This window comes from Xenopus laevis, chromosome 7L, assembly GCF_017654675.1.
Source record: "Xenopus laevis strain J_2021 chromosome 7L, Xenopus_laevis_v10.1, whole genome shotgun sequence".
NCBI lineage: Eukaryota > Metazoa > Chordata > Amphibia > Anura > Pipidae > Xenopus > Xenopus laevis.
In genome coordinates this window covers 82,209,521-82,236,322 of record NC_054383.1, presented here as the reverse complement: position 1 = coordinate 82,236,322, position 26,802 = coordinate 82,209,521, and the positions used below count along the sequence as shown (strand labels likewise).

At 39.9% G+C, this 26,802-nt stretch overlaps 1 protein-coding gene across 3 annotated transcripts; it reads left to right on the top strand.

Moving 5' to 3' along the window:
- Positions 1-6,379: 6,379 nt before the first annotated feature.
- Positions 6,380-26,062, top strand: foxr1.L (forkhead box R1 L homeolog). Of its 3 annotated transcripts, XM_041568566.1 has the most exons (7): positions 6,380-6,642; positions 8,895-8,984; positions 12,320-12,513; positions 13,377-13,597; positions 16,197-16,429; positions 22,638-22,826; positions 25,578-26,062. In XM_041568566.1, the coding sequence occupies exons 1-7, from the start codon at positions 6,522-6,524 to the stop codon at positions 25,883-25,885; spliced, it is 1,356 nt and encodes a 451-aa protein (XP_041424500.1). In that variant the 5' UTR covers positions 6,380-6,521; the 3' UTR covers positions 25,886-26,062.
- Positions 26,063-26,802: the final 740 nt, after the last annotated feature.

Genomic DNA, 26,802 nt, shown 5'->3' with positions numbered 1-26,802 from the left:
AAGACTGAAAGAGCGCCCTGTACAAACACATGGCATGCTGGCAGTTGGAGTATAACAGTAGTCATATGGTCCCAATAGAAGCACAAACCCTCAATGAACATCCCAATCCACATGAGACTGTATCAAAGTAGCACCATCATCTTTAGCCAGTTCAGGCACCATCATATTGGACAGCAAAAAAGCCTGCGGCGTCCCACCAAGAACTCATCCTGTGGGATATGCTGTGTGTTACACGTTCCAGCACTTTAGCATCCTTCCTCTATGCCCAACACTGAGGTAATATAATGAAAAACAGACTGCCTGCAAGAGCCAGTGTTATAAAGATTAAATAAGTGCATATATTAACCAATCGCATTGCACCTATGTGCTAATGCTCTGTTGCTGCTCCACTGTCTACAAGCAAATCTAACGTCCCAGCAAAGATTCTCTGAGAACACTCTGAAAAACAACTCCAGAGAAGTATTGTAGTCTGGGTATTGTAGTTTTACATTAATCTAGGATGTTGGCAAATTGTTATATCCTAACTACATTACCAAACATGCATTGGGAGAGGCATGTCAGATACACAAGGGGAAAAAAACTTTGGCAAGTTTCCAAAGTACAAACCTGCTAACGCTCCAAAAACTAGCCCAAATCTGTCCCTTGATGGGTTTTTATTTGGGAAACCCGCCTGGGCTTTAAATTAGTAGACCTATTTGACGGAAAACCCGCCAACCTGGCAACTCTGTGAGCAGGACCGCCATCAGAAATCGCAGGGCCCTATATGACAACATTTCCTGGTCCCCCTGGGCTGCACCCACCGCAAGCCCCACCTACAGGTCCGCCCTCCCCACCCCCACAGGTCCACCCCCTACCACACAGTAAAAAAACAAAAAAATATTGGTGGCTAGGGTTCCCACATGTTAATAAAAAATAAAAAGATATTGGTGGTCAGGGCCCCCCCATAAAAAAACATTTGTGGCCATGGCCCCCCCATTAAAAAATATTGGTGGCTAGGACTACACATGAGAAAAGAAAAATTGGTGGCGAGGGCCCCCCCTCCCACATTATGAGAAAATTCGTGGCAAGGGCCCCTTAAATGTCCATGCCTTCCCGAAGTCAGCAGCTCTCAGAAAGATGGGGGGCCTGGCTAATCAAGTAAGTGTGGCGTGGCATGGCCCCCCTTACCCTCGGGGCCCCCTACAACTCTTCCCCCTGTCTCCCCCCTGATGGCTGCCCTGTCTGTGAGTGACATATTATGGGAAAGGAGGAGAGTGGGGAAATAAAATAGCCAGAGGTCTATAAAAGTGTGCGAGGAAGTGAAACACTAGCTGGACTGGGCTGGTTGCAGTCTGTATCTCAGAGCTGTCAACTCGGCCTATTTTATCGAGAGTTACTAGATTTCATGCTTTGTGCTCCGGTCTCACGTCACTTACATCCATTTGACAATTGCAGGCAAAAATTGTGATTTGCGCATGCACAGACTACTTCATTGACATCAGCGGTGTGGCTTCTGCGCATTCAGGATAGGCTCTGCACAAGCGCATGATGTCACTTTCCAGTAAGTCAAACCCAGATATTTTCGGAGGTGCTCCAAAGCACACTGCAAATCCCCAGGCTTCTTAACTAAAAAGTTGACAGCTCTAAATATGGTTGCTGGTATGGTTAATTTAGGAAGCTGTTGCAGACACTCTGCACATTAACAGTTACAGGCAAAATATCAGAGAGTCATAGGGGCTTACTTATCATGCTGTGTAAAAAGTGGAGTGAAGCATTACAGATGATGTTACCCACAGCAACAAATCAGCAATTAGATTTCAACAGATACCTGTAAATAAACAAACGCAACATCAGCGGTAATGTTTCACTCCACTTTTTACACAACAAGGGAAAACCTTGCAAAGATTGTATTTGGAGTAAAGAGACGGGAGAAAATTAAAGGAGGAGGAGTCAGAATATTGAGGGGGGAGAATCTTCTATATTTTTCTTTATTACTGGCTGTAATAAATTTAAGCACTTTCTCAAGTGCTTAAATTGGTGACACGATTCACCACCCTGACAGTGTCCAAATTAATACTTTTAGGGGGTAATTCATCAAAGGTCCCGTTTCTGATGTTTGTGAGGTTTTTTTCTACCTCAAATAAACTCACAACTCGAATGTTTGATTATTTATGAAAAAAAACCTGAATGTAAAAAACTCAAGCGCAAACCACCGATAAAAACCCAAATATCATGAAGGGTAAAAAGATCTTCAAATGGTTCAAGGGACCTCTTCCATTGACTTCTACATGACATCGCTGCTGAACAGATTGACTGCTTGAACTGGGCTGCTGTAACGGGCCCGAAGGCACAGTAATAGTGTAGACCAAAGAGGAGACCAGACCAGGTTCGAGGTACAAGAGGGTTTATCCAAAGAATCGTCAAAATACAGGCAAATAGGTCAGACCAGGCAGAAGACAAGCAGAATCGAAGAACAGGCAGGAATCGGTACACAAGAATCAAATATAGATAATAACACCCAGGAACTCAGTAGCAGGAACCTATAGTTGGGCAAGGACTGGAAGGGGAAGTAAGTTTAAATAGTCTCTGGGTTGGCGCCAAATTTTGACGCGCTTGCGTCAGACGCAGACGCCAGCGTCCTCACGCTGACGTCTCGACGCCGGCGCCCGATTCCGACGCCGGCGTCCGTTCCGTCGCCGACGACCAATCCTGGAGTGGGAAGAAGGTGAGGTCATAGACCTGTGCCCAGCAGGAGCCATGTGGTGAGGCAGGTGGTCGCCATCTTGGATTCATATACCTTATAATGCTTGATGAATGTATTTGGAGTGACCCAGGTTGCTGCCCTGCAGATGGTCTCAGTAGATACCCCAGCCTCTGCTGCCCAAGAGGTTGAAATGCTGTGTGTTGAGTGAGCTGTAACCCCTGCTGGAGGAGGTCTTGCCCTGCTTCTGATAATCCTTGGAAATCGTCTTAACAATCCAAGAACTCAAGGAGGACTTGGCTGCCAGCTCTCCCTTGCTTCTACCTACTGGAACCACAAAGAGGCTTTTAGACTTCCTAAACTCCACCATTCGTTCAATGTAGCCCTTCAAAACATCCTTTGACATCCAATGTGGTGAGATCCTTTTGCGAAAGTAAAGAAAGAAGGTAAAACTAGTGACTCATTCACTCAAAACTACTTTCTAATGAAAGGTGGTATAAGGATCTACAGACAAAGCACAAGGCTCAGATCTTTGTCTAGCCAAAGTGAGGGCCACCAGAAAAAATATTCAGAGTAAGAAGCCACAAAGAGACATGCTCCAAAGGTTCAAATGTAGTTGAAGCCAATGTCACCAGCACCAAAAGGAGGTCTTGTGTTGAACAAAATGATTTAGTAATCGGACAAATATGCAGTACAGCCTGAAAAAAACTCTCTATTAAGGGATCTTTGGACCATCTTTTCTCCAGGATTGCTGACAAAGCAGATATATGTCCCTTAAGCGTACTGTAACGCAAGCCCTTGTCTAACTTTTCCTGGGGGAGCTCGAGAATCTCCAGCACTGAAGGAGACAAATCACAAAAACAATTCCAGATCTTATTATACTTGGACAGAATAATCTAAACAGCTGTATTGCCTTAAAAGCCTCCTCTCAACCTACAGGCCATTAGCTTGAACTCGGGTGCCTCCAAGTTCCCTGGACTAGGAGATTTGGAATCTGAGAAAGATCCAAATGTTCCTGAATCTCCAAAACTTTAACAATTGAAACCACGGCCTCCTGGGCCAATTTTGTATAATGGCTATTGCCTGAATCCTTGTGGCCAAGATCTTCTGAAAACTCTCATGAATACTTGGACTGGAGGAAATACAGATTCTGCCAGCTCTGGGTGAATGTAGCTAGAACAGTCGGAGAAGGGGTCAGTGAGAAGACCTTTGGAAGCTTGGTGTTGTGCTTGGTAGCCATAAAGTCCACCTGATGGAAGACTGTCGGGTTCAGTAGCCCTTTTCAATGGTAGAGACTACACAGGCATCTGGAATTTCTCTCTCCCAAACCTTGTGAAAAGCAAGTCTTGCTCCCACAGGAGGCAGCGCAAGCTAACCATCATACTGCTTTCTACTGCTGTTTGCGAAATAAACTGCTTTGACCAGACTTCCAGGACGCTGACCTAGATTTCTTCCTTCCCCGGTTGGTATGCCTCCACGTCATCTCTTCTGAAGAAGAATGTATCAGGTTGTCTTCTTGATGTACCAAGTGACCGATTGGTCTGAGGCAGAAAGGTATACTTCCCCCTATATATTTAGAAATGATGTCATCCAAGGCCTTGCCTTCCTCATAGGGCATCTTGCACAATGTATTTTGGAGGCTGCATCTGCAAACCAGTGTCTGACCCATAAAGGTCTACGAGCTGCCACTCGTAGACCTTATGGGTTTGCCACTCCAAACACCAATGAGCATGTGCTGCGTTGCGTGCATCCAACATGACATGACTGACGGATGCGAACGATGCATGTTGGGTCTTCATCAGTCGTGTTGTGTTGGATGCACGCATCGACAATGTCCAACATTTCTATTACTTAACTTAGATTCGGTGCATCCGATGTGACGCCTGTGATTCATCTCAGTGCTTGTGGAAAGGATGCTATTGCAGGTAAAAGCACTTGTGTCGTTCTACCCATAAGATAAGCAAAGAAACAATTGTAACAATCTAGAATAAGCAAGTATCTTGGGGAAACTGTGACTTGCAGCTTAAAGGGCATGTTCACTTTCAGAAGGAAAACTGTAATAACACATACAAAACCTGACTCTAAAACCCCCAGAAACGTGTTCAAACTTTCCATAACCTGACAAATCAGGGGGGTGTGTCGATAAAATGAGCATGGTCAAAAAGATTTTTGTCCCTCTTTCTATTTTTTTCCCAAAATGTTGGGAGCCACGCTCTATCTAATGAAAGGGTACACTCCCAAAGTATTGTATTTGATACAATAAACACAGGGGATCTCCCCACATTTTGGCCAATGTACATATCCATATTTGTACATGTCCCAAATTAGGACCATTTTTTACTAACAATATATCTGCAGACTGCTATAGATAAAACCAACTGCAACCAAACAAATTGCTCATGTAGAATATATTTGCACAAAGTATCTCAAAAAGAAACACAGAGTATTTTAAAGATAACATCCACATTACAACTGTGGGGATGGTGATACACTTCTGCAAATATAGCACCACTGTCACATAAAGGACTTGACAATTTGTTTTCAGTAGAACTGCTACTCCAGTAATAATTACTGTAATCTGTAGTAGCAGTGGAGTTTTATCTTCTTCCAACCTGACCCCTTCCACCACTAAAAAAAGCTACAGTCACAAAACCAAGTAACTGTAGCGACAATAAAAAAATTAAGAATAAAAATAAGGCATTCCCTGGCAATGTTCCCTCTAAAGGTGTGCGCTTGTGCATGTGCACACTAATTTTGAGGCCAGCGGACACAACAAATTGTGTTATGCACAAAGAATTTTGTGTGAAAACACAAAGAATGTTTTTGCACACATAGCAAAGAAGCAATTAGAGGGAACATAGGGGTTGCAGCTGTATGGTTGCCAGCTCACCCCTTTAAAACTGAATACATATGGAATCCATAGCCTGCACGGCTAATTAGCAATTCATTTAGATGCATGATGCATGGCTGCACATAAATCAGTTCAGTCTGCAGCATGCATCTATGGGCTCTTACTGACGAGCTGTTGAAGCTGCGCTCCCCTGCATTCTGTTTTTCTGCGTTCAGCCGCAGGGGCCCAATGGGGCTGTACTCACACAGGCGTGTGTAGGTGCCGAATGCAGGTTGAGACGCAACATACATGCTGCATTTTTCCTGTGCCTGTGTGATTAGAGCCCCACTGGAAAAAACATAATGCATCTATTCCTGCGCTCCCCTGCGGCTGAATGCAGAAAAACGGCATGCAGGGAGCACAGCTTCAACCGCTCGTCAGTAAGAGCCCTAAATGAATTTGATAATTAGCCATGCAGGCTGTGGATTCCATATGTGTTCAGTTTTAAAGGGGTGAGGTGGCAACCCTAGCCAGGTCTTCTTAGGGATGAATGTGTGTCCCTTGAATGTGTAAAAAAAACTGAAGACAGTTTGCAATTTTTCATATTTTCATATATGTTTGGTTTTTTGTTCTGCTGCTTACTAATCTAACATTTAAACCCTTATCTGGTTGCTAGGCTTACTGATCCTAGCAATAAGTAAGAAAAAAAGCCAGATCAATGACTGTTATTTCAATTACCCCTGCATTTCCATATTAAAGTTAATTGTCATTGCATGAGTGTTTTCAATTTTACCTAATTAAAGTAACAGCCCTTTTAAAGGAAGAGCAGTCTTTATTTACGTCTTAAAATAATGTATCAGAAGCCTGTGATTGGAACAGAAGGAGTTAACAGAATTCCTTGGGCCGCTACATGTGATCTTACAGACACTTTAAATTTAGAGTCCCAAAAAAATATTACAATTCTGTTTGAAATAAAAACATTCCATTGATAGTACTACATTTGTAGCAACAATGTATTTGCGGTTTGCAAATAGGAAACCGTATGAGAAACTTCATCTCTCTACAGCACTTGAAGACTGGGATATGAGTGAGGAACTAAAATTATCCATCACAGCGGATCAGTACTTTGCTGGTATGTCATTTTAATGTTTATGTAAATTGCCCTCTTATTTGGTGGTTTTCTCCATGGAGTAATATGAATTCTTAGACGTAAATTGTTTGTAGAGAAATTATGCCCTGTTTATAATGTGACTTCCCTTGAATGAAGTATTTCTAAAGATTTTCAAATAACTACACCACCACCTGTTTAGGTAGTGTGGACTTCTGTTTCCATTGTGAATTGAAGGCATGGTAATAGTTACAGCGCATCCCTTCAAAACACCCTGTATGATGAATTAACCAGTGACTTGCATACATGGCACATGTTACCCTAGATGCAGTCATGCAGAATGACCCAAAATTAATTACTAAGCATGTTTCATCATGTGTGCAGTGCAGCATTTTGTACACCAATAATTCTTTTTTATGCACTTTTTAAAACCATGTGGACACTGTTAAAGAACTGGTGTATCAGAATAAGTAAAAAATTATTTGTACGCACTACAGTTTGTGTTTGCTAGTCTCACATTTTGAGTGTCTATGCACAAGTGCACAGCTTGTGATGCACCACTTGTACGCATTTGGGGAGAAATTCACAAAAGTGACCTCAAGAACAATTTGGAGTTAAAGAGTAGAACTACAGGGACGATTTCCATGTGTTTTCGGCGGATCCGATGCGCTGCGTCAAAATGCAGGCGTTAAGTCGATTGAGACGGAAAATAAGGCAAGCTATAGCAATGTCGGATGGTGTCTCAGTGTTCATCTGACGCAAACCAACTGCCGGATGCCGACGCAGCATCTGCATCCGAAAGTTGTGACGCATTGAATGAGCGTTACCACACCATCCGACATTTGTATTTACCTTATTTTCCATTGAATCAGATTTGATACCTGTGTTTTGGCGCAGTGCGTTGGATCCGCCAAAACACGTGGAAATCATCCGTGTAGTTCTACCCAAAATTGCCAGAAAATCACAATCCTCTGCCATTTTTTTATTAATACAGCAGAGACCTGTTTACAGTTTTTTCTTCTGTCCATTAGAGCGGCTGTATTTCTTTTAAAATTAAAACCCCTATCAATTTACTCTGAAGTTTCTTTGTTTTTAATCACTGTAGTTTTGTCCTGCACGTGGGAGCATTTGGGAGTTACTAAGCTGTATATTTAACATTTGTAGTGATACGTAGATTCTGTAATACCTTAAAGGGGTGGTTCAATTATTAGTAACTTTTCAATTGCTCTTCATTTTGTTCTTGTTTATATATTTTTTTTTAATTATTTGCCTTCTTCTTCAGACTCTTTCCAGATTTCAAAATCGAAATAAATGCTCTGTAAGGCTACAAATTTGTTGTTATTGGTACTTTTTATTGCTCATTTATCTATTTAGGCCCTCTCCTATTCATATTCCATCTCTTTTGGAAATCAGCACATGGTTGCTATGGTAATTTGGACCCTAGCAACCATATTGACACTGCAAACTGGAGAAAACCACAAATAATAAAAAAATGAAAATCAATTGCAAATTCTCAGAATATCGCTCTCTCCATCATACTAAGTTAATTTAAAGGTGAAAAAAACCCTTTAACATGAATGCATAACTGTAATAAAATAATATATATAATATTCTAAAATGCATATGCTATAAAAAATATATGCTTTTCCCAAATACATTAAAAGTTCCCCTCAATAAAATACCACCACAGCAAGTGCGCGTTGGGGCTTATTTATAAACATTGGGCAGATTTGTACCTGGGCAGTAACTCACAGCAGCCAATCAGTGATAAGATTGATTTTCAACCAGCTGCAGGTAGAACAATGGAAGCAAACATCTGAATGATTGCCATTGATTACTGCCCAGGTGCAAATATGCCCAATGTTTATAAACATAATCCCAATATGTTGAAAATTGGTCAGCATTAGTGCAAATGTTTGTGCCAATCTTTGGCAGGGTTAATGTGTGACCTTATAATTGCTTGCTCTGGGTGCAGTAAACTGTTTGCCGGTTATCTTACCTGTATATGAATAAAACTATAATCAGTATTGCACATGTTGTTCCCTTCATGCCTCACTGTTTAACTACCGTGGCTGTAAGTCCCACAGAAACCGTTTCTATTCACCCCCCTATCCCCCCTCAGCTTTGCGTTTCACATACGTTTATTGATTTTGCTTACCACTCAGATCCCCCACTAAGATTTCTGAGCCCTACAGAGCCATTTATTCTGCAGTCATTTTTTAAAATAAATGGCAGCTGCACATTATATTTTGTTTGAATATTACCTGCTTTTATAGGTGCTGATGACAAAGTTGAACGGTACACCCTGAGACGTCAGCATAGTACAGAACTGTCCCCTACAAGGTCAGAGGAAGGTGACTTTCAAGGTACGTGCATGCAAGTGTGTTGTGGGTATGGGATGATTTCCCTTTTCTTTGTAATAATAAAACCGTAACCTGTACTTGATACCAATTCTCCCCATTGGTGCAATCCTAGATTCCTTCACCCTGGGATTTTTAAAAGCGTATTAATCAATTGGTGAAAGTTCATCCTTTGACAAATACGCCTTTCAAAATCCCATAGAAATGAATGGGAGAGTGGCAAAATTTCACTCTAGGGGACTGTGGCGGTCTCGATCTTCACTCTTTGATAAATATACCCCTTGGTTTCCAGTGATTGATTACCAGGCAATGAGCACAACTGTTTTTGATTATTAAAATTGCTTTTGAATTAGGCCTGCATGGTAAGGATCAATTGCAAACTCGCTGAATAGTTATGTGCCATGTGCCCCCAAGGTCACTGACTAACTAAATGTTAGAGAGCTGAAAAGCAGGAAGTTCTGTTATATTAGACATCCAGTCACTCCAGCCTTTATACATTAGATTTTTGGCTAATTAACTATATTAGAATATTTTTTATTTTCCACAGCCTATCTATTTACCCAGTTTTTATTTTTACACTTAACTGTTCCTTTAAATGTTCTTTGTACAATGTTGTTCTGTACTGCCCCCTTGTGACAACATGAAATGGCAACACTTTTTTTTGTTTTAGTACTTGGGGTGGTTCACCTTCAAACAACTAGTTGGTTTCCGATAGATCACCAGAAATAACGACTTTTTCCAATTACTTTCTATTTTCTATGTGTCACCGTTTTTCTAATATTAAAGTGTAATTTTTCACCTTCTGAAGCAGCCTTGGGGGGGGGGGGTGCCAACCCGACCCAACCCTGTAAACTGTTCTAAATCATTTAGTTGATACATTTCTTTTATTTATGGGGAACAATCTGAAAACAACTGAACTGAAAAAAGTGTTTGGCAGGTGAACAACCCTTTTCAGCCTGACATTGATTGTTTTCCTAAAATATCTGTAATATTACAGTTGTGCAATACATTTTTTTTTTTTTTTATAATAATAAAGCTCCAAATTACGGAAAGATCAGTTATCCGAAAACCCCGGGACCCAAGTATTCTGGGCATACCTGTATATGGTAGAGAGAACAAAAACAGCCATGCATTTATGGTTTCCACTAGTGATGTGTGGCATGGGCTGACAAACAGCTTTTTTTTTTTGGGGGGGGGGAATAGTCTGGGGGCTATTGCACTAAATGCACACTAACAGACAATTTAAATTGTGAGTTCAAATGTATATTCTGCCTATACAGGGCCCAGTAGGGCTAACAAATAGTGACTTCCTGGTTGTGCCATTCATTCTATACTTGATCACAAATGCATGGCATATTTTATTCATCCAACCTTTTTGGCAGCACAAACAACTAGCTTAAATGCTTTCATGAATAAAGAGAGTGGTGGGATACTTATATTGATGTTGTATTTATTTTAGAGCCCTATCAATTTACTCTGAACTATATTTTGTATTCAGTAATTTTGTCCTGCACTCAGGAGCATGTGGGAGTTATTAATCTGTATATTGGACATTTGTTCTGCCTATATGGGACCCAGTAGGGCTAACAAATAGTGACTTCCTGGTTGTGGCACATAGGATTCATTCTATATTTGATCACAAATGCAGAGCTGTCAACCCCCCCCCCACCCCCTCTTTTCCAGGGAGTTTAAGATTTCGGGCTCTGTCCTCAGGTCTTGCATCGCTTTTCCGTAATACCCCCAATTTCTGCCAATTTTCCATGATTTCTGACCATTTGTGGCAAAAATCCAACCTGTGCAGAACGTTTCAGTGATGTCAGCAGGAACAATGTGCTCATGTGCAACACAGTATTTTTGGCTTCAGGAAAAGTCTGTACATGCATGTGACACCACTTCTGCCCGAGTCACTTCTGGGTATGCAGTATTACACACGCCTGTATCTGCAAATGCATGGCGTGTATTTTATTCATCAACCTTTTTGGCAGCATAAACAATTGGATTTAAATGTGCTCCTGAATAAAGAGAGCAGTGAGATATGTAAACTGATGTAGTATTTTAATATGTAATTTATACTATAAAAATGAATAAAATAGGTACTCTTAAATCAGGGGCGTAACTATAGAGGAAGCAGACCCTGCGGTTGCAGGGGGGCCCAGGAGTGTAGGGGGCCCAGTGAGACCCTAATTAATTAGCAATTTTAACATATCTTGGTAAAATAGGCCAACTTATAAATATTTTGGGGCCCTAAATTGAATTTGCTATGGGGCCCAGTAACAACTAGTTACGCCACTGTCTTAAATGCACACTTTTACAAAATAGTGTAAATAGGTGTGAGTTTTAGAATACAATCTAGTTATAATCTATTACTTGACTGTAGGGAAGAACACCAATCCCCCCCCCCTTTTCTTTTAAACTTGAATTGCCCAAATAAAGAACTCGGAGGCTAACTTGTGGATGAAGGTCGGACACAGCTTTTATTAAACATGTTTTATATAAAGATCCTTGCACCTTTATAAACACATATTTGTTAAACCGACTTAACCCTTTATTCAACTCGAGAAAACACCAATGCTGGCCATTGCAAGAGCAATGGGCATGTGATAACCATTCTTTTTTAATAAAGTGGTGAGGCAAGGATCAAAACTTTTTTCGCTGTGACAATTTCTTAGCAGAATAGTAAAAATGAAACAGACATCAACAAAGTTAAAAGAACTGCTTAGCATGTCTAAATGAAAAACAAAGGGGGTGGGTGGGTGGGATGCTGCTGCTGATGAACCCCCTAATCTTACCCAGAAAACGCTCGTTGCATAGGGGAGGGAGGCAGGCAAAAGAGAATGCGCACTTGCGCGCAGCACTAATATAAGAGGACGGCGCCAATCGATGACGTCATCGCAGCGACGCGCAGGGGGGCAGGTAAGCGCTCCCTCTCTCTCCCTCACAGTCACGGCGCGCCTCGCTAGGCGCTGCGCCGCATTAGAGTCTTTGTCTTATTGAGTTTTCTATATACAAAATATTTACACGTTGTATCAAGTACCCAATTATAGCTTTGACTGGAATAGTGAACAATTTGAGTATATTGACCCATCATGTGTGGCTGTGACACTTATGCACAGGCATGTGCCCACCTGCAACAGAAGCTCCCTCCTGTTTTTTTTTCTCTGTAATAATAATAATAATATTATTATCATTATTATTATTATTATTATTATTAACAATAATACTATACTCTTGTATTTGATCAAAACTAAATTATTTACATGGAAAACCCCAGGTCTCAAGCATTCCACATAGATCCCATACCTGTATTGCAGCATAAACCTCTGTTAACCTTTAATCCCCAGAATGCAAATTCCGCCCCAGCCTGTGGCTTGTTGTGGACCCCAACTTGGTGATTCCATGCCCTGAGTGGATCAACCGTATCCCCCCTGCACCTGAATTGACCTCTCCACCCTTGCAGCTTCAGAGGCAGCTATCTGTTGAATATTCTACTGTGGAGGATTCGGAGGATGAAGCACCAACCTCCTGCAGTGATCTGGTAATTAGGGGCAGGGTTGCTATCAGGGGAGTACAGTACAATGACAGGGGTTAATCAGGGGCATGACTGTGCATGTTGGGGGCATGTTTTAATTGGGGCACCATTCAAGTGACATTGAGTTAATAACTTAAGCCCCCTGGGGTGTACCCTGCAAACTTTAGTAGTATAAGCCCTGATTAGGAAATTTGAATGTGTTTATAGTAAAAGCAAAGATTCTTTTAAATGTGAATTTTTTTTTTTTTGTTTATGAATAGCAGTATAAGGGATCATTGCTCACTTGTGGCAATTAAAGACACTTCTATAAGATGTTATAGCATTAGCTGTGGTAGACAAAACAATAAATTGTAACGTTACATCTCGCTTCAGACATTCACTACATTTTGAATCAAGATGTTCCTTTCCTACTCATTATGGTGCATAATGATTCTTTCCTATATTTGTACCCATTTCATGAGTTAATGGGGTGGCATGGCCAAAGGCTACGTCTCTGACCAAAGAGTAGACCTTTATGCTTAACTGAAAAAGTTGACAGCCACTGCTCTACATGGACAAGGCAAATTCTATGAAGGGGTGCCTTCTGATCGTCGGGTAAATGCACTACTCATTACACATCCCTTAAAAAATATATTGTCTTTGAGCACCTTTGCAGTTTCAGTTATGCTTGGTGTAAATCCCAGTCTCTTAAATTTGGTTTCCCCTGTGTGTTTGATGAAACTCTTAAACTTTCAGTCTAATGTAGAATATAGGAGACCTTTTTATGTATCTGATTAAGCAGATTAAAGAAGGAAAGACAATTATTTGACTTAAGTTATAACTTGTTCAGAAATGTGCATTTAGTTGTATTTATTTTGTTTATATTACAGATGACTGATGATGACAATGATGATTCTTATAACCCTTGCCAACCCAAAAACAAGCACAAGAGAGCCAAGTGTCTGGGTAAAAAGCTGAGGGTCCAAAAAGGCTTAACCGAACTGGAATCATGGGCTCGCCCCCCACTTAATTACTGCAACTTAATCTCGCTTGCACTGAGAAATAGTGAGGATGGATGCCTAAATGTGCAGCAAATCTATAGTTTTGTCAGGTGAGACAGCTGGGGAATAGCTGTGATTTTTTTTTTTTTTTTTTTTTTTTTTTTCATTTTGTTCCTTATAGGCAGGCCCAGACTGGCAATCTGTGGGTTCTGACTGGGCCTCTGTGTACCTAAAATGCCAGGGCCTATTTTAATTCTCAGTCCAGACCTGCTTATAGGATCCTCCTGGAATTGCAAATATTCATCACATCTGCTACTACTATATTGGAAGTTTCCTGAAATGGCATGGTGGATTAGTGGTTGATCCCTTTGTCCCAAGTTTGACCCTCACTAGGTCACAATGTTTAAAGAGTTTGTATTTTCACGTCTCGTCTGTCTGTACGGGTTTCCACCTGTTACTCTGGTATCTTTGCTTGATAGTAGTGCATGTGGGTGTTTGGGCAGGGCCCTCTTTCATCGCTTGTATCTGTTATTGGTTGTATTGTATGTTCAATGTGTACACCAATTTATTTTACTCTGCGGAATATGTTGGCACCTTATAAATACATGTAACTAATACTAGGCTCAGAGATCAACGTTGGTATTCACAAGGCAACCTTATTTTCACTGCCTGCAATAGAACAGGTGGGAAGTACAGATCTCTATCGCAGCCTGCATCTGGATGACATTCAAGATAGGGGATTGTTTGAGGGGGGGGCACCTACATGCCTTCTTCCACCTGCCTCTCGTGAATACAGTTCTGCCAAAGGCAGACAGTTGTTATCATGGGGTACACCCAAGTCTATGCACACCATTTTAGAGCACATAGACCTGGGGTGATTCAGCATAGTGTAGGACACAGAGCAAATGTTAAAAAAAAAAAAAAAAAAAAATGTTTGCGATTCAGTCATCATAGACTCCATGCTTAAGCTCCTGTTTTATCCCATCTCTATTACTATATGGGGCACTTTACTGACAAAAAATAAATTGAACTAGTTCCAATCTCCGTCTGTATATTTATTTTTAATAAAGTGCTACTTTTACAGAGCAGTGCTGGATACCATTTAATAGAAAAAACAGGAAATACAAGAATAAAAAAGATATACAAAATATAGTTATATTTACGTTTAAAGTGGTCAGTGTTAGAGACAAAAGGTAGGTTGTCCCTGCCCTATAGATCTTAAATCTAATTGTTGCCTCTTTAATGTCAGATATTATACAAGTGCTGCAAGAGATAGTCTCAGGGATTCATTTCCAAATGCAAGGAGTGCATTTTAGAAGCGGCGGGGCCTGTTTTCTTGGATAACTGGAGAAGGATTTAAGCAGCAGAATTAAATGCAGACTATGGAGAAGTATCAATTGGGTAAACCAGTCAGTAGCAAGTTTCAGTAGTCTATAGCTGGCCATAGATGTTGAGATTTTTATCGTGAGACCACGATCAATTACGAATTGACCATCAATTAAAAAGACCAATATGCCAGGAAAACAAAGGGCAGCTGCCTGCTTGGCCCTGCAAACATAGATAGATTGCACTGGGACCGACAAAGATTTTTTGACCTGGCCGATCAATTTCCTGACAGATGTCGGCCGAACAATCGTAAGATGTACGATCGTTCAAATCCCACTAACCGCACGATAATTTCGAAGGATTGGTCAGACTTCCCTAAAACCGGTCGTTTAGCAAGAAGAATCGTCGCGTCTATGGGGAGCTTATGTGGGATATGATGAGAGCATACATGAGTGTCTTAGCTGTTTCTTGTGAAAGAAAAGGATGGATTTTGGCAGTATTGTGTAGGAAGAAGAAACTGTTTTTGACAGTAGTGTTGCTATGATAAAAGAGGGAGGAGTCACGGGGTTAATAATCACGTCATAATCGGTTCAGTTTTGGTTAGGTTCAATTTGAAGTGCCTTTGATTCATCCAGGTGGACACTGTTACGAAAGATCTGAGTCTGTTAATTAAGTATTTGATATTTGCAAAACAGCTGCTATTTAAAGCAAAATGAGTGGATGAGATCCTTAAAAAATATACATGAATGGTCGAGGACAGAATGTTAGAGATACTTTCCAGAGTATCATGATCATGAGTCCGTAATGAAGATGAGAATGGACTTGAATGAGTAAAGGTGGCCATACACAGGCCGATAAAAGCTGCCGACAGACCAAATCGGCAGCTTATTGGCCTGTGTATGGGGCCCTCCGACGGGCTTCCCCGATTGATATCTGGCTGAAAGTCGACTCAAAATCCCATTGATGCGGTCCCGTGATCCAACCATTGGCCATTGTTAGGATTCGATCGTTGGGCCCATGATCGGATCAGCCCGATATTGTGGGCATATCGGCGAGAGATCCTCTCGTTTGACGACATTGCCACGAGCGGATCTCTCCATGTATGGCCACATTAAGATAGGGCTAGGACTGGGAGGTCAATATCGCCTGTATTCTGAATTAGGAAACTGGGAGGATGAGTAGATGGGGCAAGAGTGTAAAAACTGGAAATGTAACAAGGTGATGAACAGAGTGGGAAGGGGTCCATGTTCAAATCAGAAAGATTAGATATATAGATAGCGCCACAATATAAAAGAAAAAATGTTTTAAAGTCATAAAGGGTGATGGGAGTGGGTTTAGTTATTTTCTAAAAAAAACTACTGTATAACCTTACTTCTACTTCAGAGACCACTTTCCATTTTTCCGGATTGCTCCAGATGGCTGGAAGAACACTGTTCGCCATAACCTTTGTTTCAGTAGTAGCTTTGAAAAGAGTTCTGGTTGGGTTTGTGCAGATGGACACAGACGTTCTTGCTTGTGGAAACTAACTCGTCAAGGGCGCAGAAAATTCAGAAATGAGATGCATGCACTATCTGATGATTTGCTGCATGTGCTAAGGAGAAGCATGAAAAAACCAGGTGAGAGTGAGTGGAGTGTAAGGAACAGTATAAATGTAAAACTGAAAAGCAAAAGGTCTTATTTGCAAGAAAAATTTACATTATTTATTGAAAAAAAATACCAACTGCAAATTGTCTGGATATGTAAAGGTCAACTTACTCTTTATGGAAAGTAAAAGTTAAAATTTTAATAAGAAACAGATTCATGAGGAATTTCTCGACTGCCTTTCCCATAAAATGAACTCCCTCCCCCCCCCCATGCAAGTTTGGACTAGCCCCACTTCTAGAAACTGAGTTAGAGAGCAAAAAAGCAGGAAGTTGGGTTTTAGCTATCAGGTTAGACATTTGGTCACTCCAGCCTTTATTGATACATTTTTGGCTGACTAACTATATTAGAAACATTTTTTATTTACCCAGTTTTTATTTTTACCCTGAACAATTCCTTTAACAGACCCATACAATATATTTTAATGCATAAAATATGTATTTTTTAAATGTTTTTTTTCCTCTTTAGCTCTCATGGAATTGATGTTTGGTATGTAATGGTCCCTGTTATCTGCACTTATCTCATTGATAATGGCTGACATACTACACTCTGAAAATAAATGGTTGCCCCAGCACTTCACTGAATAGTGGACATATGAATCTACAATTCTGTCACCTGGACCTTGGTCTATTTGTTTCACGTGTAATAAAGGATTTTTTCCCACCAGATATGTTTAATTTATATTTTAAATTGCACCTTGTTAGCTCCTCGACACTTACAACTGCTCCTATTTGTATAACTGTCTTGAAAATGCACAGCAGAAGTTGAAGCTAGGTCCAGATTACCTTCAAATGCACATTATCATGTTACAAACTCAAACAAAAGAGGACTAGAAGTGGCAGAGATGTCTGCCAAGCAACCCTGCAGTTTCTAGCAAGGTACACAGATAGGACCAGCAGGGAGTGAGGCATTTGGAGGGTTTCTGGGGAATAAAAGTTTACAACCCCACCATTATTTCACACCACCCCAGCAGTCTCGTAGCACGGGAGGGCCTGGCACACCCAAGTTACTATACTGCACCCTAGACTTCCAAAGTATGTTGAAATTGATGGGAACTAAGTTGCAAAATGGCTGTGAGTAGTTGATGAAACTGCAGACTTGCATGTGCAATTTCAGTTTACCTTTCTCCACACTGTGCTATCCTCACTCAGCTTATAAGAGTTTCATAAATACCAACGAAGATCATTTTTGTACCAGAGCTAACACGCAATTGTGAATATGTCTTTGGTACAATTAAAAAACAAGTAGGGATGCACCAAATTCACTATTTTAGGATTCAGGTGAAAACAAACCCTAATTTGCATATGTAAATTAGAGGAAAATTGAGTAAAAAAGAATAAAACATTTTTAACTTCCTTGTTGTGTGACAAAAAGTAAATCGATTTTTTTTTTTTTTTTTTTTTTTTTTTTTTTTGGATTCGGTGCATCTCTAAAAACAAATAACAGCAAAGCTGCAATTTGAGAAAAAAAGTCAGAAAAAAAGCCCAAAAATCAAACTAAATATTATACAGTACACATTTAGGCAAATGGCACACGTGGGCTTTAACAGGGATTTAGCCCCCTACTAATCCGTATGAATTTGCATTGATAGGAGTACAATCTTCAATGTTGACAGCTGACCATAAATCTGCTTTCACGTTCGGGACCCTAAAGGCAGAACCAATTGCTAGGCATCCTGGTCTCGGCCCTTGCTTCTGCCTTTAACAGCCGCCTTTCACCTCGGGAGTAGCCATCGGCTAATTGGAAGCCGCCAGAGAGAGGGGAGCAAAGCTAAAGGTTCTGGACGAGCAAAGGGGCACAATCGTTTTACAAGGATACTGGAATGGAAGACAACTCAACTTGGAAGACAGGCCAGATAACACAGCGAGGAACAGGTAGGCCGGGCCAGCACAAATAGAGTTAAGAATAGTCAGACAGGCCAGGTCGGTGCAGGCAGAGTTTTAGGAATGGACAAACGGGCTAGGATCAGGAAGGATTGGAGAATGTAGAATAGTCAGGCAGGCAAGGTTAAGATTGGAGAGTTCAGAATAAACAGGCAGGCAAGGGTCTGGATACAGAGTTCAGAATAGTCAAGCAAGGCAAGGGTCAATAACCAGAAGATCAGCAGGATTCACTAGGAATATACAGCCAGGAACAAGCTAAATAGAACCTAACAACGGGCCATGTTTCCAATACTGAGATCCCTTTAAATAATTCGAATTTTGCGCCATTGTGGCGCATAAACCCCCAAAGTGCACGGCCGCGCGTGCCATAGGAGAACCGGCGTTGAAGGGACCAGGAGGCATGTGGCAGCCTCCCCGCCGAAGGCACTGCAGGGTAAGGGGATCATTGGGCTGATCCAAATGTTGGTCAACGATCAGATAATAACAAAGGTAAATGAAGGCCTTTGGGAGAGGAACACATCAATGAGCCAAGGCAGTTCTTGCCAAATGGGAAAATCAAGCCTGCCCGATTTATATCTGGACGATTTTTGGCCAGGTATTAGTTGGACAGGACCATTGGTGAGCCCCATACACATATCAATAAACTGGCAGTTTTTATCTACCTATGTATGGTCTCTTGTTTGAAGCAAGGCAGGTTTAGTACAGTAATATCAATGTTTTGTGGGTTGCAGTTGATCAACGTTGGCCATAGACTCACAGATATTGGCAGACTAAACAAAGTGCGGTGCATGTATGGCAGGAGACAAGCTGACCGATATTGGCAGAAGACTTGGATATCGGTCATCTCGTCAATCGGGCAGGTTGGAAAATTTTTAAAGGTGCCTAAACATTGGCCACTGTTTACTGCTGACTCACCAGATACAGGTAGAATTCTATGGTTTCTACCAGTAAATCTGACAATTCAGTTCTAAATGTCTGTATTGAAAGCGAACAATCTTTCTTGCTACCAAAAGATTGTAATTTTTTATGTCTATGGCCACCTTAATTCTTCACTTAGGTGAAGATAAGGTTGTAATTTCCCCTCTACTACATGTATATTCAGCCTTTGAGAACACAGTTTGGGAACTCAGTGTGTATAACAGACTTTACTTTCAGCCATACACTTGGAGGCCCATTTATCGAAGGTCAAAATTCGAATTCATATGAATTTTTTAAATTCATATATACTCACAATGCAACCAGGAGGTTATTTAAGAAAATTGAATGTTCCGACCTGAAAATTTTAATCGTATTCAATTCATATTCAATGTTTGAATCAAGTTTTTCTCCCAAAAAAAAGCCTATTATCATCTCCACATGGCTCAATGGACCTCTGCCATTGACTTGTAAATCAAATCGGCAGGTTTTAGGTGATGAATAATCGAATTAGGACTGTTTCTGTGGTCCAGGTGTGATAAATCTCACATTCAATTTTACATTCTAATAGGGGGACTAAAATTAGAATATGTTAATTTTGGCACTCGAAAATTCGAATTTGAATTCAAATTTGCTATTCGACCCTTGATAAATCTGCTTGTTTGAAAACCATACCAATCCCCAATATGCCCGCCTTAAGCTTGGAAGATATCGGTCTGATCTGATAGTTTGGCGCAAATGCTCAGATCACAACAATGGTAAATGAAAGATATTCAACCTGCCAATCTACAATGGAACTATTTTTGTTTGAAGATGTCAGATCCAATAAACTGTGGAATATGTTCCGTAAGGATTTTCTAGTAGACTTAAGGTATGAAGATGCAAATTATGGAAAGATCCGTTATCTGGAAAACCCCAGGTCCCAAGCATTCTGGATAATAACTGGTCCCATACTCTGAGGAAGTGCCACACGGGCACGAAACGCGTTAGTTTCTGCACATACCCACTGCCATGTATCTCGCACTGTGTGTTTGAATAAAGCCACATTTTTCAAAAAGCGATTCTGCATGATACTTGGATCAGCGCCGGATAGCGGGTTTCATCTTAGAACAACTGGTCCCATACCTGTAACTTTAATACCCCTAAAAATTGCAGTGATCGTACATTTGCAAGCTGATTAGAATTATATATTCTTTCATATTGCAAAAACTTTTGGGTGTGAACAATGACAGAATGATCTTTCTTGTCTTCCAACTGCTGTTTTGTTATAAAACAGACTCACTCAGGGTATCCTAATATTGTCAAAGTGTAAATATATTTGATAAAGAAATAATGGGAATAAAAAGTAAAGTTACTTATATTAAGTAATTGGTTCAATAGTGCTGCTACGTGGCAATAAGCCATTAGGCTAACCAGAAACACCGGGGAACTGGCTGCAACAAACCAGCTGCAATTATGTCACTTATAAACAAGTGAGGTTCAGACAGATATTCTGCCCTGCAAAAAGCCACCGAATATGTTTGTTCCTAAAAGGAGGGGGCAATATATGTAGGTAGACAGATTCTCTATCAAATACAATTTTAACTGGACATGATATTTTATTAAGTGTACAAAAATGTTCAAACTGGATTTGCCTGCACACACATTATTTTCCCCCCCTTTTCTCCCCCTCTCTTAATTTTTTGTGTTAGTACAAACAGATGTGAGCTACATGTGGTCAAAAGCTACTTCCACCCCTCACTCTTATTGGTTGGCAGTGTCCCGCCCAAGATTCCAAAAGATAATGTTATCTGAGCTTTAGCTCTCTGCTGTTTTTTCAGAGGGGTTGTGTTGCTATAACTGCTCTGCTGACAGAATGTGCACCCCAAATGATTTAGCAGTCCTCCATGCCATATTCAACCCCAATGTGCCATTCGGAAACCTTGATGAGCAGAACACAGGTGACACTACAGAGAATGCAGATTTGGGTGAGTTTGGTTTTAGGAATGTAACTATATTCACTGGAGATTAAGATCTGTATCTCTTTCTTTCTTTTTCAAATTTTTTTCAATTGAAATTAATAATTAATCCTGCAGACTTTTTGACAAGTTTTAGAACACAAAGTCCACAAAAAGAAAGACAAATACACATTTTATGTTAACAGTAAATATAACAAAACCCAAGATCTGTATCTCATACTGTGTACAGGCTGGCTAACAGCATGTGAGTAAAGAATGAAGCAAGTATGTCCAAGATATATACATATATATATATATATATATATATATATGTGTGTGTGTGTGTGTGTGTGAGTTAGGGGGGCACCAAGTAAAGCTGACCATACATTACTGTGCCTGTCCAAAACAGTAGTCCAAGTAATTTATTTATTTAAGTAAGCTATCACCTACATGAAAAGTACTTTTTGTCCTAGTAAAACCTACAAAGATTTTGGTACTGCGCACTTGTGCTCATGGGAGGCCCCACACAAATATAACCCCAAAAGAAGTTGGGGCACTGTGTCAAATATAAATAAATACCAGAATGCAATGATATGCAAATCATTTAAACCATATATTTCACTGAACATAGTATAAAAGCCAACACACCAAATAAGGACACTGAGATATGTTTTATTGTTTTCTGCAAAATATACTCAAGTTTTAGGGTGTTATTTATCAAAGTCCAAATTAACCTCAGTATTTTCTGAAAAAAAATCCAAATCCGCATGGGATTTAATAATACACTTTTCTGAAAATGTTGTTTGCTGGGGAAAAAACTCGAGAAAATAGTGAAGAAAAAAACAAATCATACAATTTTTTGGATTTTCCACCTAAAAACTTCTTTTTTTCTGATTTTTTTTCCCAAAAACCACAAAATCTTTGGATTATTGCTCAAAACACATCCCAGATCAAGATATCTTTGGAACTTTTCCTATTGACTTATTTGCAACCTTGGCAGGTCTGAGATGACGGATTTTCGGATTCTGACTTTTTCCATCCTCGGGGTAAATTAAATCCAGAAAAAATTGTGTTTTTTTTCCCACTAAAATTTTTTTTTTGAGTTTAGTAAATAACCCCCTTAAAGTTGATGCCAGCAACATGTTTCAAAAAAGTTGGAACTGAGGAGACCAGTTGCTGTATTTTTGATTTCAGCTGCTCAACAATTTGGGTTTCCTTTGTAGTATTTTTCATTTCATAACAAGCCAAAAGTTTTCAGTTGGTGATCGTTCTGGACTGCAGGCAGGCCAGTTTAGCACCAAGACTCTATTACTGCTGAGACATATTGTTGTAATATTGTGTTTTGTTACCACCTGTGTGTAGTGAGACTTATTTTTTAATTATAGGCAAGACTCACTTTATCCTCTTATGTGTAACCATGTACTATTTCTTTACCCCTCCTATAACAGATGAGAGATTCCCCATTGCTATCTTGCAGCAGGCCCAGGACCTAGAGAGAGATGGGGTGAAAGCAGCGGAGTCTGGAGATGTGACAACAGCTATTCTAAAATTCAGCGAAGCCATTGCTCTCCTCCCTGAGCGAGCATCTGCTTACAACAACAGAGCTCAGGCTCTGAGACTACAAGGGGATGTGAAAGGTAAATGAAAATTGAAATACTAATATACTACATGGGCCTTCATGGTCTTGTACCTCAAATCCAATCACTGAAGACCAGCAAACAGAAGGAATCCTCCCTGATTTTTTAAAAGACCAGTTAACTATATGGGGCACATTTACTAAGGGTCGAATATCGAGGGTTAATTAACCCTCGATATTCGACCCTCGAAGTAAAATCCTTCGACTTCGAATATTGAAGTCAAAGGATTTACCGCAAATACCTAAGGATTTTCCTTCGATCAGAAAAAGCTTAGAAAACTTATGGGGAAGGTCCTAGTGGCGAAGTAGGTAGTTGAAGTTTTTTTTAAAGAGACAGTACTTTTACTATCGAATAGTCGAATAGTCGAACGATTTTTAGTTCGAATCGAACTCGAAGTCGTAGTCGAATGTCGTAGTAGCCTATTCGATGGTTGAAGTACCCCAAAAAAAACTTTGAAGTTTTTTGACTTTGAATCCTTCACTCGAGCTTAGTAAATGTGCCCCTTGGTGTGTTTATACATTTAAGTATAATATATTGTTACCCTGCACTAATGAAAATTATGTTTTTGCTTAGAAACACTACTAAAACAAATAATGTGCTGTATGGCAGCAGGAGGCAGCCATTGAATGGCAAAAAAGCAGATAACACCAAAACTGCATACCAGACAGTGGTATTAAAGGAAAACTAAACCATAAAAATGAATATGACTAAACATGCCATATTCTATATACTGAACTTATTGCACCAGCCTAAAGTTGGGCTGCTATAGAAGCTCAGAGTATAATGTAAAAAATGTCAAGCCTACTTCCTTAGTTAAAGGAACAGTTCAGTGTAAAAATGAAAACTGGGTAAAAAGATAGGCTGTGCAATATAAAAAAAAATTTCTTATATAGTTAATTAGCCAAAATGTAATCTATAAAGGCTGAAGTGACTGGATGTCTAACAGAACAGAACACTACTTCCTGCTTTTCAGTTTAAACTTTTGCCTAAATAACTATATTAGAAACATGCTTTATTTTGCACAGCCTATCTATTTACCCAGTTTTTATTTTACACTGAACAATTCCTTTAGGCTTTAGTTCTCCTTTTAATTTTATTCATGGCTTTCTACAGAACTGTAGAATGAAACCTCTAACATATGAAATAAAAATGTTTGTTGCCATAGTAACACCATAGTAAAATAAAGTGGCCCTTTGCTCCATAATCTATAAGCTTTACTGATTATTGCCCTAGATGACACTCTCAGTACTCTGGAGTGGGTCCTCGATTTCAGTGGAGGCATGGTGCTGCTGAACTATACCTCACAGAGTTCAGACAATAAATGGACACCAGTGGTTCTTAACCATGAATGGATTTATTAATTCCACATAGGGGTTCCATAGAAGAAATGCAAGATAGTACATACAGAGTGGTAGTTAAAGATATACTCACAGCAAACAATGCTGGTCAGCCAGTAATCAATAAGAACAGAGCAGCCATCATTCTGGGCCAGTCTTGAGTGGAACCCAGAGATACATTCCTAGTCTCTTTGTCTGTATACTTGTTTCCCTACTTCGGGACAATAGAGCACCAAGAACCTAGTCCCACTAATACTTCTTGGTGGAGCGTCAGGCTGATTGGATAAATCTATTCCTACCTGTCACTACTAGCGCTACCTATTAAAAAGTATACCCTACCACTAACTAGGCCCAATACAAAAGGGGGGTTGTTGGAGCACTTACTGGGCCCAACCTACCTAGGTTCCACCAGACCCTTTTTGCCTGCTCAGGTAAGGGGTACAAGATTGACCAGAGCACATTTGCTCAGCTCATATACTTTTTACATATTGCCCCCTAGTGGTCAAACTAAAGAACTATAGACGTCATACTGTCACCCATGAAGGGAAGCTTATTTCTCTACTATATCCCTGCTATATCTAAGGACCCCCCCAAAACTGTCTAAACATATAATGAGGCCCACATAGATGGCCAATCCTTTTGGGGAATATACTTTTAAAAGGGAAGCTAACTTACCAGTCCCTACACCAATAAACTGTTTATTTTTAGGTGCTTGATCAACAAATATATATATATATAAATAATACATGGTACACCTGTGTCCAGATTCTTTGTTTCTAACCGATACCACTCTGTTCTTTATAACTAAATAGTGAGTGGGTTTCTACCACTAATGATTTCAAAAAGGTTTCTCCGCAAATTCACTAAAAATCAGGCTCAACCTACTAGTCATGAGGTGAATGACTTGCTCCAAGCCAGAACTGGGATTCAACATAGGCCCTGGCATTTCAAGTACACAGACTCCATAGCTTGATAATCCAGGTACTGCCATTTTATCTCATTGCCAGGCTTCCCCTGTTTGGGCTTAGGCTTGCGATCTTGCTCTGCTGTGCATAAGTGAGTGTCTAGTAAAAAAAAATGATGATCAGTCTCTCATTTTTATGTTTCTGGGAGTTCTTGGAAATAATTATATTGAAAATAGCTATGGCCTATCAGAAAGCCAGCTAACTGCATGTATATACAGTAATAATATAGTATTGGTACAAGTCATTTCTATATTTCAATATATATACACTTTAACCTCTCTTTCTGTAGTAACCCTACATGGGTGTTTAGGTAGAATAGAAAGCTCTCTCTTATACTTTTTATTTTTTACTTTTTTGCCAAGTCTGTGGTGGTACCCCATGTCTACAGCAGAATAAATGTTTACTTTATCTCTCTAAAATAATGTTGGTTTGGCTCCTTTCTATCCTAGGTGCTCTGGAAGACTTAAATAATGCAGTGGAACTCAGTGGGATTGTAGGGGTTGCAGGACGCCAGGCCTTGGTACAGCGTGGGTTGATTCTACGCTTACAGGGAAAGGACGATGAAGCACGGAGAGACTTCCAGAGAGCTTCCCAGCTAGGCTGTGATTTTGCCAAACAGCAGCTTATTCTACTAAATCCATATGCTGCTCTCTGTAACACTATGCTGAGAGACATGGTGCAGAAACTGAGCAAACCAAACGGGCACAAAATTCAAGTAGGAGCATCCACTAGTCTGGAGGACGACAGGGAAGCATGAGGCAACACTTGATCCAAAATGAGGGTAAAATAGTAGTAGATCTATATTATTCAAAGTATTCAAACATTCCAGGTACCAAGAGAGTCTGTACAATGGGCTTCACATGGGTAAACTCAAGATATGTAATGTTGTATAAAAAGATTGTATAGAAATGTATTAAAAAGAATGTTTCTCCTACTCTTTCTTCATTCTTCGTTGAAAATACAGAAAAGTGAAACTACCTGTATATGTTAGAGGTCAATCATTATTGTTCAATGTTTCCTTTGACATCTTGGATTTTGTTAAGCCATATTTTGGGTATAAGTGACACTGCACATACTCAGGTACTGATTATTTTTGAATAGTTTTGCTGTAATTTGTGACAGCAAAAAAAACTGCATTTTTTTCCTGAACAGCAGTTTATGAACAGGTGCAGGGAGTTGCAAGGTAAAAGTGCAGCTATTGTTCTGAAAAAGTATATAATTAGATGAGTTGCAGGGAGAATATAGCTACAGCTGGCCTTCTGGAACAGTTTATGATCAAATGCTGGGAGTTGCAAGGAAAAAATGCAGCTGCTTTGGAACAGTATATGATCACATGCAGGGAGATTCAGGGAAACCAAAGCTGCATCTGATATTCTGGAAAAGTTTATGATCAGGTTCAGGGAGTTCGTTCTGGAATTGGATAACATTAAATAACAGATGCAGCTAAAACCTAAGCCCAAGTAAAACCTACAAATGTTGATTGCTCTTTTAATACAAAATAATAATGTGTAGACAATTATTATGGAAGATATAATTAATAAAACAGCTCTTTTGTATGGACCTGCTGCACATTTCCACAAGAATAAAAGGCTTTTTATTAGAATATTACTTTTTCAATTCTAGAACAGTTTTTTTCTTTTTTCAGTCATAGCATGGCAGGGAGAGAGTACAACG

Coding starts and splice junctions, on each gene's coding strand:
- foxr1.L (XM_041568566.1), top strand. CDS start 6,522: ATGTATTTGCGGTTTGCAAATAGGAAACCGTATGAGAAACTTCATCTC. Junction 8,985..12,319: donor AGAGGAAGGTGACTTTCAAG/GTACGTGCATGC, acceptor TTTAATCCCCAG/AATGCAAATTCCGCCCCAGC. Junction 12,514..13,376: donor CAACCTCCTGCAGTGATCTG/GTAATTAGGGGC, acceptor TTTATATTACAG/ATGACTGATGATGACAATGA.